General features: G+C 48.8%; 1 protein-coding gene across 1 annotated transcript in view; it reads left to right on the top strand.

Annotated features, from left to right (window-relative positions):
- PTPN23 (protein tyrosine phosphatase non-receptor type 23) overlaps window positions 1–18345 on the top strand; it is a 31880-nt gene extending 13535 nt beyond the window's left edge. Inside the window, exons 16-25 of the mRNA XM_032234807.1 lie at window positions 663–986; window positions 2009–2163; window positions 2361–2512; window positions 3433–3612; window positions 6278–8426; window positions 9544–9728; window positions 10873–10977; window positions 12787–12925; window positions 13006–13122; window positions 13766–18345. Coding sequence (XP_032090698.1) covers window positions 663–986; window positions 2009–2163; window positions 2361–2512; window positions 3433–3612; window positions 6278–8426; window positions 9544–9728; window positions 10873–10977; window positions 12787–12925; window positions 13006–13122; window positions 13766–14371 — 4112 coding nt within the window. The 3' untranslated portion in view covers window positions 14372–18345. The remainder of the gene's footprint in view (window positions 1–662; window positions 987–2008; window positions 2164–2360; window positions 2513–3432; window positions 3613–6277; window positions 8427–9543; window positions 9729–10872; window positions 10978–12786; window positions 12926–13005; window positions 13123–13765) is intronic.
- Window positions 18346–18571: the final 226 nt, after the last annotated feature.

Raw genomic sequence — 18571 nt, 5'->3', positions numbered from 1 at the left:
GGGTCCCAAAGGACGATTCCTGCCATGGGGTGAGGAGGGGGATTTCGGTTTGCCTTCCCACCTCCTCTTCCCCAAAAGGGGGAGCTCAATTGGTGGGTTCGTTGTCTTCTCTGGCCTAGTGGGCTCTTCTGGGCCTGACATAGGTGGGGGCGAGGAAAAGAAATAAGCTTAGAGAAAACTGAGGACTAGCTGATAGGGCATTTGGACCCTTCCATTAATCCTTCCTTCCTTTTTCTTTCTTTCCTTCCTTCCTCCTCTCCTTTTTCTCTTTTCTTTCTTTTTCTTTCTTTCTCTTTACTCTCCCTTTTTCTTTTTTCTTTTTCTTTCATTCTTCCTTTCTTTTTTCTTCTTTCCCTTTTTTGTTTTTCTATTTTTCTTTATCTTTTACCTATCTTTTTCTCTATCTTTTTTCACTTTTTCTTTTACTTGTCTTTTTTCTTCGTTTCTTTTTCCATTTCCTTTCATCTTTGTTTCTCCTTTCTCTTTTCTCTCGTTTCTTCTTTCTCCTCTTTCATTCATTCTTTTCTTTCTTTCTTCCTCCCTCCCACCCCTTCTCCTTCTCTATTACTTTTCCACCATCCTTCCCCTATCCCTCTTTTTTTCCCTCCTTCCCTTCCTCCATTCCCCTCCCCTCCTCCTCCTCTCCTCTCGCCCTCCCGTAGTCCTCTCCGGCGTCTTCACTGATGTGGAAGCCTCCCTGAAGGATATCAAGGACCTGCTGGAGGAAGACGAGAGCGAGGAGCAGAAGCTTCGGGAGACCCTGGGCAAGGCCCATTCATCTCCCCCAGACTCCGCGGTCCCCTCTACTGGTGGGGTGGCCGAAGTGTCCAAGGAGTGGGCCAAATACCTGGAGGTCCACCAGAAGGCCAGCTTCACCAATACCGAGCTCCACAAAGCCATGAACCTCCACATCACCAACCTCCGGCTCCTCAGCGGGCCCTTGGAGGGAGTCAAGGCCACCCTGCCTTCCCCCAGCCTCTCAGAGGGTAAGGATCCAGCCCCCTCCTTCCTCCGTTACGATTCTGCCCCCCTCCCAAGTGGTTCTTCCTCCCAGATGGACCCCAAAGGGCCCTGTGAGTAAAATTTGATATGGGTACCTTGAAGGTTTAAAGTTAAGGGTTAGGATTAGGGTTCAGGATTAAGGATTAGGGTGAGGGTTAAAGATTGTTAGGATTAGGGTGGTGAGGGTTGAGATTTGAGAATTAGGATTAGAATTAAGGGTGCAGGTTAGAGGTTAATGGTAAGGGACTAAGGTTAAAGATTAGGAGCTAGGATTAAGGATTACGGTGAGGGTTAAGGATTAAGGATTGTTACGATTAGGGTTAAGGGTGGTGAGGGTTGAGATTTAAGGATTAGGATTAGAATTAAGGGTAAGGGTTAGAGGTTAAGGGTAAAGGACTAAGGTTAAGGGTTAGGAGCTAGGATTAGGGGTGAGGGTGAGGGTTAAGGATTAAGGATTGTTAGGGTTAAGGGTGAGGGATTAGAGTTGAGGATTAGGAATGAGGGGTAGAGTGGAGTGAGGGTTAGGGTTAAGCATTAAGGATTAGAATTAGAGTTGAAGATTAGGGATGGGGATTTTAAGGTTAAGAGATTGGATTGGAGTGGGATTTAGCCTTAAGGATTAAGGTTTAAGGTAGGTTAGATGGTGAGGGTTAAGGATTAAGGGTTAGGTAAGATCACAGGACTTTCGTCATAAATGTGAAAATGGGCCATTGGTTCCTTTTTTTCTCTGTCGTCGTCCCTTGGGCCCGTCACTAAGTGAAAAGTCATACATCGAGGAGCACCCGTCCTCAGTTTCCCAAAAATGAAATTTGCTTTTTTGGCTTTGCTGTTGGAGTGTGCACGAATCGACAGCTTCCTGCTTCGTCTTTCCAATTCAGGGGTTTTCCCCTGGTTCTTTTTATTTTTGTGGGGGAGAGAAACAGGGTGCAATTTTTGGAAGGAGGTGTTGACATCACTTTTACCCCCACACACACACACACACCCCTGACTGAGGTCTCCCCTGCAGATGACCAGCAAGCCATCCAGAATGTCAAGCGTTTACTGGCCAAAGTGCAAGAAATGAGAGACCAGCGGGTCTCCCTGGAGCACCAGCTCCGCGAGATGATCCAGAAGGACGACCTCACCACCTCTCTGGTGACCACCAACCAGTCCGAGATGAAGGTGAGAAGCCGGGATGTAACCGTGGCTTAGGATGGGCCCAAATGGAAGGTCCTCGTGCGGCGGAGGGAGGGTCAGAGAGGGACGAGGAAATCCTTGCTGGATTCTGTAGCAGGATTCTTCCCGTTGGTCACATTTAAGAGAGGGGAGGACTCCAACTCCCAGAATCCCCCATCCAGCTTGCCTCCCTCTTGTTCCAGAAGCTCTTTGCGGAGCAGCTGAAGAAGTACGACCAGATCAAAGTCTACTTGGAGCAGAACCTGGCTGCCCAGGAGAACATCCTCAAAGCTCTGACGGAGGCCAACGTCAAGTATGCCGCCGTCCGGAAGATCCTGGCAGAGGTGGAGCACAAGTGAGTTTGACCGAATCGGGCAGGATGAGGCGTTGCTTTGGCTGAGGGCAGTGAGCATGAGTGGTTAGGGAGAACCCTCTCAACTGTTTTCTGGGAGGTAGGAGGACGTCAACCTGTCCACTTAAGATCTGTCCTGCATGGACATCTCGTTGTGCCGTTCTTGGTCCTCTCTGAGCTTTATAGTTTTTTTTGCAGACGTCTCACAGCCCATCTAGGAAACAAAATCAGTGTGAGAAGAGAGGGGGGTTTGTGGAGTGGAGGAGAACGAGGGGGAATAGGAAGAAAGAGACTGAGAGGGGTCCTGGGTGCTCTCTGAGCTTGGTGGTTCTGTTGCAGATGTTTCATGACCCAGCTAGGTAACATTATCAGTGCTAGAAAGGGTGTACAGAGAGGAGGAGGAGGAGCGTTAGGTTTTCTCGCAGATACAATTTTTGACTTACAACAGTTCACTTAGTGGCCATTCGAAGTTACAACGGCATTTAAAAAAGGGACTAAGGGCCGTTTTTCACCCTTACGACTTTCCTGGGATCAAAATCTAGGCACTTGGCAAGCAACTCATCTTTACGACGGTTGCAGAGTCACCTTGTCCCACAATCCCCTCTGGGCGACCTTCCGATGAGCAAAGTCCAAGGGGAAAGCTCAGTTTCACTTAACAGTGTGGTGACTCGCTAAACGACTGCAGCGATTCGCTTAAGAACGGTGGCCGGGATGAGGCTTGCCAATGAGAAATTCTGGGCTCAGTTGGAGTCGTATGTCGAGGACAATGTTGTAATCCTGAGCAGGTCTGTTGTTAACATTGAACGGTTGTGAAAGGGACTGGCCGTAAATTGAGGACTCTGTTTTCATCTGCCGGAGGGAAAAATTGTTTTGGTCCTCTCATCCCTCTTTTTTTCACTCCTCCGTTCCTTCACTCCGTGCAGGTGGAACACCACCCTCCAGACCTTGGTGGCTTCATATGAAGCCTACGAAGACTTGATGAAGAAGTCTCAAGAAGGGAAAGAATTTTACGCCGACTTGGAGGGCAAAGTGGCCAAACTCCTGGAAAAAACGCAGACCGCCTGCAAAATGGCTGAAACGGCCCGACAGCAGATCGTGGAGAAGTAAGCGACTCCTTATGCAAGCGTGCCTTTCAAACAGTGTTTCTGGCTGGGGGATTCTGGGAGTTGAAGTCCAGGCATCTTATAAAGCATTTCCAGAATTGTATGTGGGTTCCATGATTTATTCGGTTCTACCACAAAACCGCGGTAGACTAAAGCGCGCTCGACGAAAGCGCGTACGTGACGTCATCACAGCGCGACGAAAACATCGCGCTGTGAGCGGTAAATTTAAAATTAAAGCGAAAACCTTACCCTAACCCCCCCAAACCTAACCCTAAACCTAACGCTAAACCTAACCCTTAACCTAACACTAAACCTAACGCTAAACCTAACGCTAACCCTTAACCTAACGCTAAACCTAACCCTAATGCTTAACGTAACCCTAAACCTAACCCTAACCCTTAACCTAACCCTAACCCTTACCTTTATGTGAATCGGCTTGCTTTAATTTTATTTTTATTTTAATTTAATTTATTTTTAATTTTTTTCATCGCGCTGCTGATGATGTCAGGTACGCTCTTTCGTCGACCGCGCTTTAGTCGACCGCGGTTTTGACGGGTCACGGATTTATTCAAATTCTCTCTTGCCGTGGCCAATAATACTAAAATGAAATAATAATAAACTTGGCCACCAGTACTAAAAGTTACAGAATTAAACAATTGATAGTGTTAGGTAAGCTCCCCGTTGGGAGAGCGAGTACGTTCAGAGAAGCGTTGTGAGAGTTGTGTTGGAGAACACACAAACCAGCATACAGAGACACTGCAGTTGAAATAGGCTTTTGCTTTCATGGAAACAGAGGTATCAGAGTCCATCAATCAGTCCAAGTCATACACGGATAAGACAGTCAGTCATCAATGTCTTTCAGTTAAGGGATAATCCAAATAATATAGTCCAGTATCATATACTCAGTTCGGCATGCAAAGTTTGCTAGCAGTTGCAAAACTTACAATAGCTCACGGCACTTTCTTTTTTATTATTATTATTTTTTATTTCCACAAATTTTATTTTCATTTTCATTTTCATACACTCATATGTACACTGTACATAGCCAACACCATACAGCATTAAACAATAATTGTATCAATTCCTCTTGTCAACAATGCTCCAGAAAATAGAAACCCAATATAACTCTTCCGCTCTCCATACACCTCTTTCTTCCACCACCCTCCAACTTTCTATCTTCCCTCCATCATCCCCCTCTACCCTACTTGTATTTGTATTTTATTATTTGTATGCCACCCTTCTCTGGGAGGACTCAGGGCGGCGAACAATTCAAGGGGGGAAAAAGGGGGAACATAAAAGACAAAATACAGATAATAAAAGTAGACAACAGTTGCACAACCATACATGTCGAGAGGGGAGGGAACTCATCACCCCCAGGCCTGCCGGCAAAGCCAGGTTTTGACGGCTTTTCGGAAGTCCTGGAGAGAGGTGAGTGTCCGAATCCCTGTGGGGAGTTCATTCCAGAGGGCCGGAGCTGCCACAGAGAAGGCCCTCCCCCGGGTAATAGCCAGGTGGCATTGGCTGGTAGATGGCACCCGGAGGAGGCCAACCCTGTGAGATCTAATGGGTCTGTGGGAGGTAATTGGCAGCAGGCGGTCTCTCAAGTACTTCCCCTCCCCCACTGCCACTCCTCTCTCCACATCCACTCCCCCCCCTTCCTTCTCACCTTTCCCTCCCACCCTCTCTCCCATCCCTCTCTGCCCATCTTTCTTCTTTCCTCTCCTCTCCTTGGTGTATTTCCGCTACATATCAATATACTTGGCCTATCCTATTTTTAAAGAAAAATTAAAAAAGAACAGTATACATGTGAAGTCACATTACATTGAGATCTAACACATCTTGTCTAACCTAATATATATCTGTCCCGACCCCCCTTCCCCCGACCCCCCACATCCTTCCCCCCCCCCCGACTTCCCAGAACCCGTACACGGTATAGATTTTTAACAAACACAGTCTAAAATATATTGAGAAGAAAAGAATAAGAAATTAATAACATCTCTACATTGAGCTTAGCTCCTTCTTGCTAAGCTAGCTTTAAACAATTTAAATCATTCCTGATCTTAAGCATAGGCTATCTGGAGTTTCTTAGTCCCATATTTATTTTGTATATAATCAATCTATTTTTTCCAGTCTTGTTTATATCTCTCATTTGAGTGATCTTTAAGATATGCAGATATTTTAGCCATCTCGGCTAAGTTTGTGACTTTCAATGTCCATTCTTGAGTTGTAGGCAAGTCTTCCTTCTTCCAGTATTGCGCCACCAACAGTCTTGCTCTCACGGCACTTTCTAACAGCCAACTTCCAAAACACTCAGATCAGATCAGCCCAGCATCTAACAGAAACTTAACAGTCATTCTGGCTCCCTCTTATGGCCAATTGAGGAAACAGCAACCAATCACATTTTACAGTATGATTTAAAGAAACAGATACAGCATTGTTACATGATTTATATATTGCCAGCCCAACCGTTAGATATTCCTAACAGATACAATATTGAATTGTCCTGTGACAAGTTATCCTGCAGTCAGTTGGCTGTGCCAAGTTGTCCTAGTCCTATCCAAAAACACCCCTGCGTGGTCTTTCACCTCTAACTCTCTCAGTGATTTTCCCTACCAAACCTTCGTGCTCAGCCTCACCGCTTCCATCTCTGTTCTTCTTCCAACAGGGAGATGAAGAAGAAGGCTCCCTCACGGCCCACCACCTCGAAACCCGTCCTCCAAAAGAAGGCTTCGGAGGCAGAGTTGGCCTGCGAGCCACTGGGCCTGGCCTCCATCTCGCTGGCCGACCTGCCTGAGGAGCTGCGTAGCCTCCCGCCGGAAGTCCTGGCCGCTCACCTGGCGCAACTCCCCGCTGATGCTCTGGCCGCGCTACGTAGTGAGCCGCCTTTGCCCACCGCAGGGATCAGGAATCCTGTGGGTGAAGCCTTTGCGGGGGTCCTCCCGCTCAGGCCACCCTTTGACCCGGGCCAGTTCCCAGTAACCGGCCCCCCTCCTCGACCATACCAGCCAGCCAGGATGTCCACTGCCTCTGGACAAGCTCCTTTCCCTGTACTAGCTCCCCGCAGCTCTACAGCGTCTCCTTTGCCGAATTCACAGGTCTACCCACCGGGGGTTGCCACTGGTCGAGTCCCGGCCCACGTCCCACATCAGCCGGTGTATCCAGGTCCACCTCTGCCGCCTTCGAGGACATCCCCACAACACGTACCAATGTCTCGTCCTCCCCCAGGGTCGGTTTACGGGGTCGGACCGATGGCGCCATCTAGTGGGGTGCTGCCGGCTGGCCCACCCACCCCTCTAGCCATGAGACCGCCAATCCCGGTGTCTGGCCACTTTGTGGCTCCTCATTTCCCACCGCACACGCAGGGTGTACGGCCCGCCACTACCACAGTGGACAGCCTGCAAGCCCCCATCTCCAGTTGCACGGCTCCACAGGGGATGTCCGGCTCCCTCCCCCAGTGGGCAGGACCTCCTTCTCAAGGGGGCTTTGTGGGAGGGCCCCCAGGGTCTGCCCCTTACCCTTTTGCCTATGTGCCAGCAGGTACGGCTCCCTTCCGGCCTCCTTTCTCAGGCCCTCAGGCCCAACCTGGCTTCCCATCGCAGGGACCAATCCATCCACCCTCCGATCGCCCTGCTTGCTTGCAAACGATGTCCAACATGCTACCCTCACAGCAGCAGCAGCCAATGCCCCACTTCCTGCCCCAGACCCAGCAGCCACAGCCAGCCTTTCCACAACCGTACCCATCTCAGCCTTCAGGCCGACCGGGGCTCCCGAATCCGGTCGCCACACATCCCGCTAGCCAAGGACAGCTCCCACATCAGCTGGGGCCTCAACATTATCAGCTGCCACCGCGAGACCCACTGCCGCCCCATTCAGGGAACCTCGCCTTCTCTGCCCCGGCCCCAAGAAGCATGATGGGCCCCGTCCAGCAGGTCCCCCTTCACCGTCACGGTGCTGCAGCACCCCTGGCGTTTACTCCAACGTCGGGCCAGATCCCGGGAGTCCCTGTAGGGTTGGCCGGCCCTCAACCACCGCCTCCAGTTAGCCATCCTCCCCTCCAACACGTTCCTCCTGCCCCGAGTTCTGTCGGAGGGGCTGTTCCCCCACCGGCTGCCTCTCCTCGCCCTTCCATGACCCTCCCACCCCCCTGCCTCTTGCCCTCCCAAATGCCCCCCTCCTCGCTGACTCCCGGACCCCAGTCCTTGCCCCACGCGGCCTCCGAGGTCCCCTTCCAGCGCCCAAGCTCCTCGACTGATGACCTGCTCTCCTCCAGCCCCGAGAGCCAGCATGGGGGTCCCAAGGCCCCCGTCGGGCAGCCCCTCCTTCAACCCACCAAGGCCGATGCCAAGGACGGCTTGAAGCCCAAAGCCGTCCAGCTGATCGAGAACGACCCGTACGAGAAACCGGAGCGTCTTTGGCGCCTCCTGTCCGAGCTAGAACGTTTCCAACAAGGGGTATCCCGGTTGGAGAAGACCCCCGCGCCAGGCACGGTCAGCGAGCTAGACAATATCTGGAAAGAGCTTCAGGACACCCAGGAGAAGGATGCGCGGCAGCTGTCAATCGCCATCGCGCGTTGTTACACCATGAAGAACCGACACCAGGACATCATGCCGTACGACCGGAACCGAGTGATCCTTCAGTCGGGCAAGGATGATTACATTAATGCCAGCCGTATTGAGGATCTCTCCTGCTACTGCCCCACCATTATCGCCACGCAGGCCCCGCTCGTGGGCACCGCCTCGGACTTCTGGCTGATGATCTACGAGCAGAAAGTCTCCCTTGTGGTCATGCTGGTCTCGGAGCAGGAGATGGAGAAGGTGGGTTGGTTGCTGACGGCCGTGGCTTTGGTCGGAAGCCTCCAGGCCTCTTGGCAGTCTGCTGACCCAGACGACGTTCTGGCAGCACACGGAGATGGGTCGATGATCCAACGGACCCTCTCTGAGCTTTGGATGTTCCCAACCAGCTGCCCGGGGCAGCGATTTGGAGAGATGCGTGGCATGTAAATGTAATAAAAATCAATAATACATTCCTAAATTGGATGCAGTGGAGAGGGTGCAGAAGAGGGTGACTTCAGAAGTGGGGTGCCCTCTTCTGCTTTGGGGGCAGAGAAGGGTCAGGCGCTGCCTTTGACAGGAGACAGGATGGGTGGGGGATACTCTCACCCCCATCCCCTTCTCTACTTCTTCCCCTTTTCCATCCTCTTTCCCTTCTCTTTGTCCTTGTCCTCCTCTCCGCAAACTCTACTCCCTTCTAGCCCTGATGCCGTTACCCAATTGGGTCATGGAACGTCTGCAAGAAAACAACCCAAGTTCACAGCTCACCAAGGATTCCCTCAGTTCTCTTCTGAAACCCCACTCCTCAAATAGCACTGACGACGTTCCGTAGTTCGGTCATGGAATGTCTGCAGGAAAACCAGCAAGCTCAGAGACCACCAAAGTCCCCCACAGTCATTCTCCTCTGAAAACTCCACTCCCTTCTAGCCCTGATGATGTTACCCAGTTGGGTCATGAAACAGCTGCAAAGAAACTACCAAACCTAGCACCAAGAATTGTGCAATCCTCCTTTTCCTCCTCTTTCTCCTAGCACTGATAATGTTACCTAGTTGGGTCATGAAACGTCTGCAAAAAAAAAGCAGCCAAGCTGAAAGAGCACAAATAAATTGTCCGTAACTGGCTTTTCCCATTCTGCTTGTTCAAATCAGAACTCTAACATCCATCCTCCTCAGCTCTCTTGGATGGGGTTGGCAGGATGAGAAGCCACCCTCTTCCACACCTCTGAGTTCTGAGCTCAGCCCCAGCCAGAAGAACAACGGCTGATGGAGCTTGGAGTCTTGTTCTGAACAAGCAGAAATCTCCCCTGGGACCCCATCTTTGGAGGGGAGTCTCGATATCATCTCCCCCCTTAATTTTTTTTCTCTCCATCTTGGCTCGGCAGCAAAAAGTGGTACGATACTTCCCGACGGAGCGAGGCCAGCCCATGGTCCATGGCCCCATCACCCTGGTCCTCACCAGCCTGAAGGCCACCCCTACCCACCTGGAGAGGATGATCACGCTGCAGTTCTGTGATCAGAGTCTCAAACGGACTGTCATCCACCTTCAGTTTTCCTCTTGGCCAGAGCTGTATGTAACCCTGTGGGCCAGTGGGAAGGGGAGGAGCCACCCAGAGTGGAGTGGTGGGTGGGCCAGCCTGGTTTGGGGGCAAGAGATGGGTGAGAAGTTTTCTGGGCTTCAGAGACTGGTTTCATCGAAACTGCTGGATCAACTGATCAATGGACAGCAGGCAGAATGAATGAATGAATAAAAATGGGGAAAAAATGAATGAATAAAATGCATATGTATTCCATAAATCAATGGGGGAAGGGGGAACCCCATCTCAATGAAGTAATGAAAAAAAATGTACAAATGGAACGAATGAAAGAAAACCCCCATGTAAATTTAATAAATGAACAAATGAATGGAAAAGGGTCTATAAATGTAACAAGTGAATGGAAAAAAGCACATGACTGAATGAATAAAGTATAAATTGAATGAATGAAAGACAAAAAAATCCGCATGAATTTAATGAATGAATGAGTAAAAAGGGCATATAAAAATATAACATAAAAAAACATGAAAAATGAAAAAAGCATATAAATTTAATGTGTGAATGAAGGAAAAGCTCCATACAAATTTAATGAAAATTAAAAGATGCATATGTTTAATGAGAGAATGAATGAAAAGATGCATACAAATTTAATGAGAATGAATAAAAAGATGCATATAAATTTAATACATAAAACCACCTGAAAAATGAAAACGGCGAATAAAAATGAGCAAAGGAATGAAAGAAAATACCATATATAAGAAAGAAATACATAAAAAAATTAAGATAAATTTAATTTGATTGAAAAGGAAACCTAGGGTATAAACTTTACTATTGAATGAAAAAAAAAACATGTATGAATGAGTGAATGGAAAAATGCATGTAAATTAAATGAAGGAATTAAAAAGGTGCATAAATTTAATGAATAAATAATCCACATGTAAACTGAAATGGATAAATGAAAAGTGCATAAATTGGGTGAATGAAAGAAAAATACATATATAAACAATACACGATGGCATGAAAGAAGGAATAAACAACATACAAATGAATGAATGAAGCAATGAATATATAAATTGAATGAATAATTGAATATCTCACCTATTAAGTTTATCTGTGGTATTTTAATTTCATTCACTCAATTTTTATGTTTTTCATTCACCCCTTGAACTCTTGCTGAAGGGGCCTGCCGGACAGCAAAGGAAACCTACTTCGGTTCATCCAGGACGTCCACAGCCATTACCTACATCAGCGCCCCCTCCACACCCCCATTGTGGTCCACTGCAGGTAATACAGGGGAGTGGGCCGCGTGAGGAATGCCCCAGAGCTTTGGGGTATCCAGGAAGGAGCCCACTGCTAATCTTGCCCCTGTCATCCTGGGTCTTTTGGGAGGGCATATGATAGTTAACCGCAGCCAACAGTCAATTTGCTTCGGCCAACTCTACACCAGACAACGACACTGGACAAGGGTTACACTAATATGAAAGAAATGGTGGGATAGAATTGTTACGAAGAAAGGATTCAAAAGGAGGGACAGAGTGAAATGGGAATGACCGAAATGAAAATACTTTTCAAAATCATGAGTTGGCTGTGGTGAGTTGATTTTGGCATCCCGCCACAAATGGACCATGCAGAGTTCTCCCCGCAGTGAGTTGGCTGCGTCGAATTGTTGGGGTGAGTTGTCGCGCAGCTAGTTCTCCCATGGCGAGTTGACTTTGGCACCCCGCAACAAGTTGATTGTGGCGAGTTATCCCGCAGTCGAGTTGGTCAAAGCGAGTTGTCCCGCAATGACTTGGCCGCGGCAAGTTGTCCCACGGCAAGTTGGCTGTGCTAAGTTGTCAGTCAGCGAGCTGAGTTTGCCATCCCGCAACAAGTTGCCCACGGAGAGTTGTCCCGCAGTGAGTTGATTGCGGCCAGCGGTTCCACCGCAAGTTGGCTTCGATGAACTGTCAGGCGCCAAGTGTCACACGGTTATTTTTGACTGGCACGTTGTCCCCATGCGAGTTGTCCTGCGGGGAATTGACTTTGTCATCCTGCAACGAGTTGATGATGGCGAGTTCTCCCTCAGGGAGTTGGCAGTGGTGAATGGTCACATGGTGAGTTGACGGTAGCGTCGCTGCAGCGAGTTGGCTGTCAGGCCCGGAGGCCATCTTTTCTCTAGGGCTGCCACACTTAGTGCTGTGGGAAACTGGGTGCAGGGATACCTAGCCATAGCAACATTCTTTTCTCTGAGAGTCAAGGGCATCCTGCCCTGCACCCGGAGTGGCGTGACTGGGAAGCTTCTCCAGTTGGGACGGTGCATTGATTGGGCCGTGTGATGGACATGTGGGGGCAGGGGAAAGGGCTTGGACTTCCTCTTGGGTGGGGAAAACCTGGAAGCTTTCAGATTTTCCCAGATATGCCAATATGACACCTCTAATAAAATGGAACTTTGAGGAATTTCTAGCCTCGGAGTCTTCTTTCTTTGGGGGTGTTCCTTGGAACCCTGACATTGGCCGTAGTGAGTTGTCCGTAGTGAGTTTTCCGTAGTGAGTTGTCCGTAGTGAGTAGTGGCCGCAGAGAGGCTGGTTGGCCACCAGGAGGAGCCTGAGCCTTGGACCAGTGGGGAGGAGACAAGGGAGTGTGATCCTGAAGTCATGCATTGGAGCAGTGGGGAGGAGCCAAGGGAGTTGTTCCTGGATGCCCGGCAACGAAGAGCTAATAGGCGTAAGGAGCAGTTACGCAGTTACAGAAAATAATTGCACTCAGCTGGTGGCAATTAGGCTCCTCTCAAGACTATAAAAGGAATGATTGTGCACACGCCCCTTTGCAGGAGTCAACGTATTCACTAAAGTTGGAGAACTTTTGTGGCTAGTTTAGCAGGCTGGATTGCTGCCAACATCTTGTCTATGTGTTAATAAATCCTTGCAGTATCTTTGTCTCGGCGTTCTTTGGTGTAGGACAATGGGGGGGTGTCAGGATAGGTTCCCATCCCAGAATGCAGCCTTTGCATAAATCCCCCACCCCCACCCCACGGGTTTAGCAGATTGTTCAGCACCGTTGGAGAATGGATGCGCGAGATTTTTCTGAACTGATCTTCGGTCTCCTTCCTGGCAGCTCCGGCGTGGGCCGCACAGGCGCCTTCTGCCTCCTCTACGCTGCCATGCAGGAGGTGGAAGCCGGCAACAGCATCCCGGATTTGGTTCAGCTGGTGAAGCGCATCCGTCAGCAGAGGAAACACATGCTGCAGGAGAAGGTACGGAGTTGGGCGGACCCGGCTCCAGGATAGCGGAGATGGCCAGCGCTGGGGATCTTGATGGACAGCTTCTCTTGCAGGTCCACCTCAGGTTTTGCTACGAGGCGGTGCTGAAACACGCCGTGCAGGTGTTGCAGAGACACGGCGTGATGGCTGCGCCTTCTGCCAGCAAACCGGCCAGCAGCGGCACCCAAAAGGTGAGAAGGGGAGGGGTTGCCTAATGGTTGGAGCGAGGGGAGGATTTGGGAGTAGGGGGAGGCAGCCCCTTGAACCCCTGCAGATGCTTCGGGGGTGGTGGGGAGGCTGAAGGACCCGGGAGAAACAAGCTCTTATTTAAGCCACGTGTGTCCTGAATTCCTGGGTGGGGAATCCTGGGAGTTGAAGTCCACAGATCTTTAAAAGGACCAAGATTGGAACCCCATCATTCCCGGTTTAGTTGCTGACCTTTGCACTCCAGGCAATCCTCAATGTACGGCTGCAACTGTGCCCCCAAATTTATGTTGCTAAACAACACTTTGTTAAGGGAGTTGTGTCCCGTTTTATGCCTTTTTCTCACCATGGAGGTTAAGCGAATCACGGAAGTCCTTAAATAGGTAACCTGGTTGTTAAGTGGATGTGGCTTCTCCATTGACTTTGATGGTTAGAAGGTCACCAAAGGGGAATCGAATGACCTCAGGGAAATGAAAGCCAGTTGTCCAGCATCCAAACGTCGAGATGCTACAGTGTGAAAACTGGTCATGTCCGTTTTCACTGCTGCTGTAACTTTGAACGGTCACTAAGTGAACTAGTGTAAAGTCGAGGACTATGTACTCTGTTCAGCCTCCCACTCTCTCCTTCCAGGTGTATCTCCAGCAGGACCCCCAAGATCTGGTCTTGGGGGGTGACGTCCCCATCAGCTCCATCCAAGCCACCATTGCCAAACTCAGTATCCGGCCTCTCCCGGGCGGCGCCGAGCCTCCCCCCAATGGCCGAGGGTTGGAGGTGGGACCCTCTCTGCCTCCCTTTGATGCCGCACTCCTGCCGGCATCATCTGCTGCTACTCCGCGAAACTTTCCCGAGCCGGGCTGTGTGGAGAGCACTCCGGGGTTTTCTCCGCCGGTCACACCTGCTCCGGCGTTGCCCGAGACAATGGCGGCTTCGACCGTCGAGAAGAGCAGCTCCATGGAAGAAGAGAGAAGTGAGGAGAAGGTGGAGAGTGTTCCGAGGGTAGAGCCATTGGCGCCTACGCAGGCCCTCCCTACCTCCTCCTCCTCCTCTTCCTCCTTGGAGCTCCTGGCTTCGCTCACCCCGGAGGCCTTTACCATGGACAGCTCACTTAAGGGCCGACACAAAGTGAGCAAGCAGAGTTTCCTCCAGCCACAAAACGGGGAGGGTCTGCGAGGAGCCCTTCCCAGTGATGACCCTCTCAGCAAGCTGGATCCCCTCTGGACCCTCAACAAAACCTGAGCGGATGCAACAGTGGCCCCCTCTCCATCCTCCTCGACCTAACTTCCTCGTTTCTGGTGGAGTTCCAGCAAGACGGCGGTATCTCGGTCAGAGACCGGCCATCCCAGGTACGCCATGCTGCCTCTGGAACACTCTTGCCGTGCTTATGGGTTGTTGAAGACCCAGCAACACGGTGATTCCGGACACTCGGAACGGTTACTGGTTGCCTTTTCATCCCGCCTCCTTTCAGCCCCAACCAGGGCCATCGATCGAGACCGGGCGCTTGTTACGGTTCGCCTTGATGGCAGGGCACTTGAGCCAAGAGCAAAGCTGTGACGCCAGCCGGCTTCCTTACGCCCGCTCAAAGCTTTAGGGGCTGATGGGAGGGGGGAGCACGGACGGTTCAGCGGTTCAATACGCACACTCACCCCACGGCCGTACTCTCACGTTAGTCTCCTGTTCTATGGCGGGTAAACTTGGGACAAGCCACTAAAGGCTGGGGTCTCCTACACTACCAGTTTCTCATTCCTTCCCCCTCCCCCCCTAACAGTTGGTAGGACTTGAGATGATCCAGTTGATCCTGCCAAATTGGGGAGGAGGGAAGCAGGGATCCCCAGTTAAATGCGAAAGCCTTGGTTGACTCTCGGTGGAATCTGGCATTTTGTTTCCTCCCCCGGTTTCCTTATATGGCCAGATACGGTTTCCCAAAGGTTGTTTTTCTGTTGCGTACCCCCCACCCACCCTTGAAATGCCCAGGCCCCTGATTCAGGGCCCTGGGAGTCCCCTGCTGTTTGGGCCACCCTCCGTCCAATGATGCTGAATATTGAGCCACATGGGCTATGGAACCTGCTTTAACAGCTATCGAAAAATGGGTGCAGACGGTGTGACCCCCAAAGCAGGCGTCCCACACTCCAAGGAATGGGGGACAGCGGGACAACTAAAACGAGCTCTCTCTCCCTCAAGACAGAAAAGCATGGGGAAGAGACTGGCTGCTTTCTGCCCCAAAGAACATTGATAATGTTGCAGGTTCCACCAACCATTGCTTTGCCTTGACCATTCTTGGAAAATATTTATAATTTTTCTTTTCTTCTTTCTTCTGTACAAATGTTAATATCGGCTTCTGATTTTAAAACTTTCAGTGTAACTTAAGAACCAAACTTTTTCAGTTCTTTGCTACGAAAGCAAATAAAGGGGGCGTTGGAGATGGTATCGCTGTCAGATTGTTTTTCCTTCTCCCTTAATTTAACATTTAACTAATTAAATTTATTGACCTCCTATCTTATCCACAGGGGCTTAAAAAATACTACAGCCTGTGTCTGTCTGTCTGTCCATCATCTATGATATTCCTGCCACCCTTCTTTACCTGTATCTATCCATCGATCCTATCATCTATATCATGATCTCCCTATCTCTATCTTCACCCATATCTATCATCTTCCTATCTCACTATGTCTATCCATATCTGTCTGTACACCTGGCTCTATCATCTATCATCTCCCTCTGTCTATATCAATTCATCCATCCGTTATCCATCTACCATCTATCTATATTTTTCACAAGGGCGTCAAACTCAGGGCCCGGGGGCCAGATTCGTTCCACAGAGTGGTTAGATCTGGCCTCTGGGCCCACCCTGGAAACAGCAAAGGATGGGCTTGCAGTGCCTCTCCAGCAAAAAGGGAGCTTGGGGAGGATGTGCGTGGCCCTCCCAAGCTCAGTTTTTGCTGTCAGAGAAACAGAGCGCAGGAGTGCTGTCGTAACCTATGACAGAACCTGGGAGGGCCAATGTCGCTAAAAATAGAGCCTCATTAAGCTGGCTACTCCCACCCTGGCCATGCCCCCTTCCCACTCCCCCCCCCAAACAACCCTGACGCGGCCCTCAATGAAATAGAGTTTGACATCCCTGATCTATTATCTATAGATTATATCTATCTATCCTGTCATCCATCTATCCATTTGAGTCGTTCTCCAGGTATTTTGCAATTGCCCACTAGACTCCTATAAATATTGATGTTATTATCCTATGTATTGGCCATTCACCTTCCACAGCTGACTGGAATTTGGGGGAGCCGAGGGGGCCTGGCTAGGCAGTAGATGCTATTTTGGGGCATAAATCTGTCACTCAAAACGTACGGTGACACCTCGGTATTCGACTGCTTCAAAACTTTTTGAATTTGGTAGTCAACACATTTTGACACAAAAATGCCCTGGTGCTCACCTTTGTCTGGTACTCAACACAGTGCAAAAAGAAAGTAGAAGACAACCACAGAGGGGCGAAAGGAAGTCGGCCATGCTCAGAAGATTGCCGACATAAGAAAAGGGACTGATAGGAAGTCCTTCCCTACTGAAACGAAGGGTCACAGTAAATCACATGGTTTGTTTGCTACTCTTTTTAGTGCTCGTCGCACCTCCCAGAACCAATTAAGCACGAGTACCGAGGTATCACATTTCTGTTTTTTAAAAAGGGAATTACACTTATTTGAAAAATTAATCCTTCAGCGACCCTTTGCAGATAGAATTCTGCCTTCCTAAGCAAGCCACATTTTTCTTGCACCCATTTCCACGTTGCCGGTAGCAAAGCTGCATGAAAAGAATTTTAAAGACATTACGGTAGTTTCAGAACCTGGAAGCGTCATGGCGAGAACAGCTGGGGAAATAGCGAGCTCCGTGCAGCTATGCAAAAACCCAGCCGGCAAGCCGCTGTCGAGATCTCGGACCAGAACCATCCTGAAGGGTTGGGGTACAAGAAGAGGCATTTCGGACAACTGCGAGGAACAAGGCAAGCTCCTCGATAAGTCGGAAACAAGGTCTTCAAAGATCGGCGGCGGGGGTGTCAGCCATCAGCCATCTTCAAATGATGCTCTGAAGCTGGGGCAACCGGAATAGGTTTGGGCAGGAGTGGTGTTATGGATGGAGTGCTGGGACCAAAGAAAGAGTGGCCGAAGCAAGGGTAAAAGATTTTCACTTTGGAGCTTAATTTTTTTCTGGAGCTTAAAATAGCGGCTCAGCGTCATTCGGAACATGGAGGGAGGGAAAAAAGGGGGCAGAGGGAACCATCAGTGGTTAAATACCAAGCCCAAGAGGATTTTGATTAATAAAATTAGAATTGGAAGAACTGAAAACAAAAACAAAAAAAAGGAAAAAACTTGGAAAATGTGTGCATGGATTTAGAGCTTTTGGCTTGGGTTTGTGGTAATTTTTCTGACGTGGTTCGGTTGCATAGAAGGATTCTAAAACCCACCTACCAGAGAAGAGAAGTACAATAACATTTTGAAATAAACCCTTGCAGTAAAAACCTGACCACAGACGAGAGATACTGATAACGTTGAAGGAGGGTGCGGTCCCTGTCTTTTGTCTGACTTTGATTTGTCTATGGTGGAGGAAGAAAACGAAAAACTTTTGAAGTGGACTGGACTACTCTGGGACCTGATATTAAAAGGTGGAAACAAGAAAGACTTAATTAACTGGTAAAATTATAAAGACATTAAAAGTGTGTTAAATTTGAGCATGGAGGGTGGGATGTTTGAGGAACTTGTTGAAATGCTAAAAGATGCGTGAGCAACATTAAAGGGGCCAGAAAAATTGTTGAAATATAAAGAACAGGAGATAGAGGAACTTTGCAAGGAACACAAATGAGAAACAAGAAGTTAACTCTGTAGAAAAAGAAATAAAAAATAAAACCAATTAGACAATGCGATTGAGATTTACAGAGGCATAGAAAGAGGATAGAGGGGGAAAAGGGGGAGATGGTATCCAAAAAAGAAATTAGCCAAAAATAAAAGAGAAATAGTGGGAAGCGAAGAAGAAAAAGTCTTGGGAGGGTTATCCCAAAAATATATCGAAAAGTGAGAGAAAAGATCCAGAAGAAAGAATACATAGGGAAAAGGGGGCGGGGGAAGAAACGAGGAACGGGATCAGTAAAATAAAATGAAATGTTAATCATAGTAATGGTATGTAGCTAATTAAGATGTAAGTGAACTATATTAATATTGTTAATTGTGCAAATAAGTAAAATGTTGATTATATAAAAAACAACAACGTGAAGATATGTTACTTATAGAAAACAGATGGAAATGAAATGATAAATTTGGTTTATTTCTAAAGGGATAAAAATGACATGCTTTTTATGTATATATATAAAAAAATTAAAAGTTGGAAAATATGGGAAGATAATATGGCTAAAATGGGAAATGGAAATATAATGCAGAACGAATTATGTATATG

This window comes from Thamnophis elegans, chromosome Z, assembly GCF_009769535.1.
Source record: "Thamnophis elegans isolate rThaEle1 chromosome Z, rThaEle1.pri, whole genome shotgun sequence".
NCBI classification, from domain to species: domain Eukaryota; kingdom Metazoa; phylum Chordata; class Lepidosauria; order Squamata; family Colubridae; genus Thamnophis; species Thamnophis elegans.
Note: the sequence above shows the minus strand (reverse complement) of the source record. Positions and strands in the feature narration are given on the sequence as shown.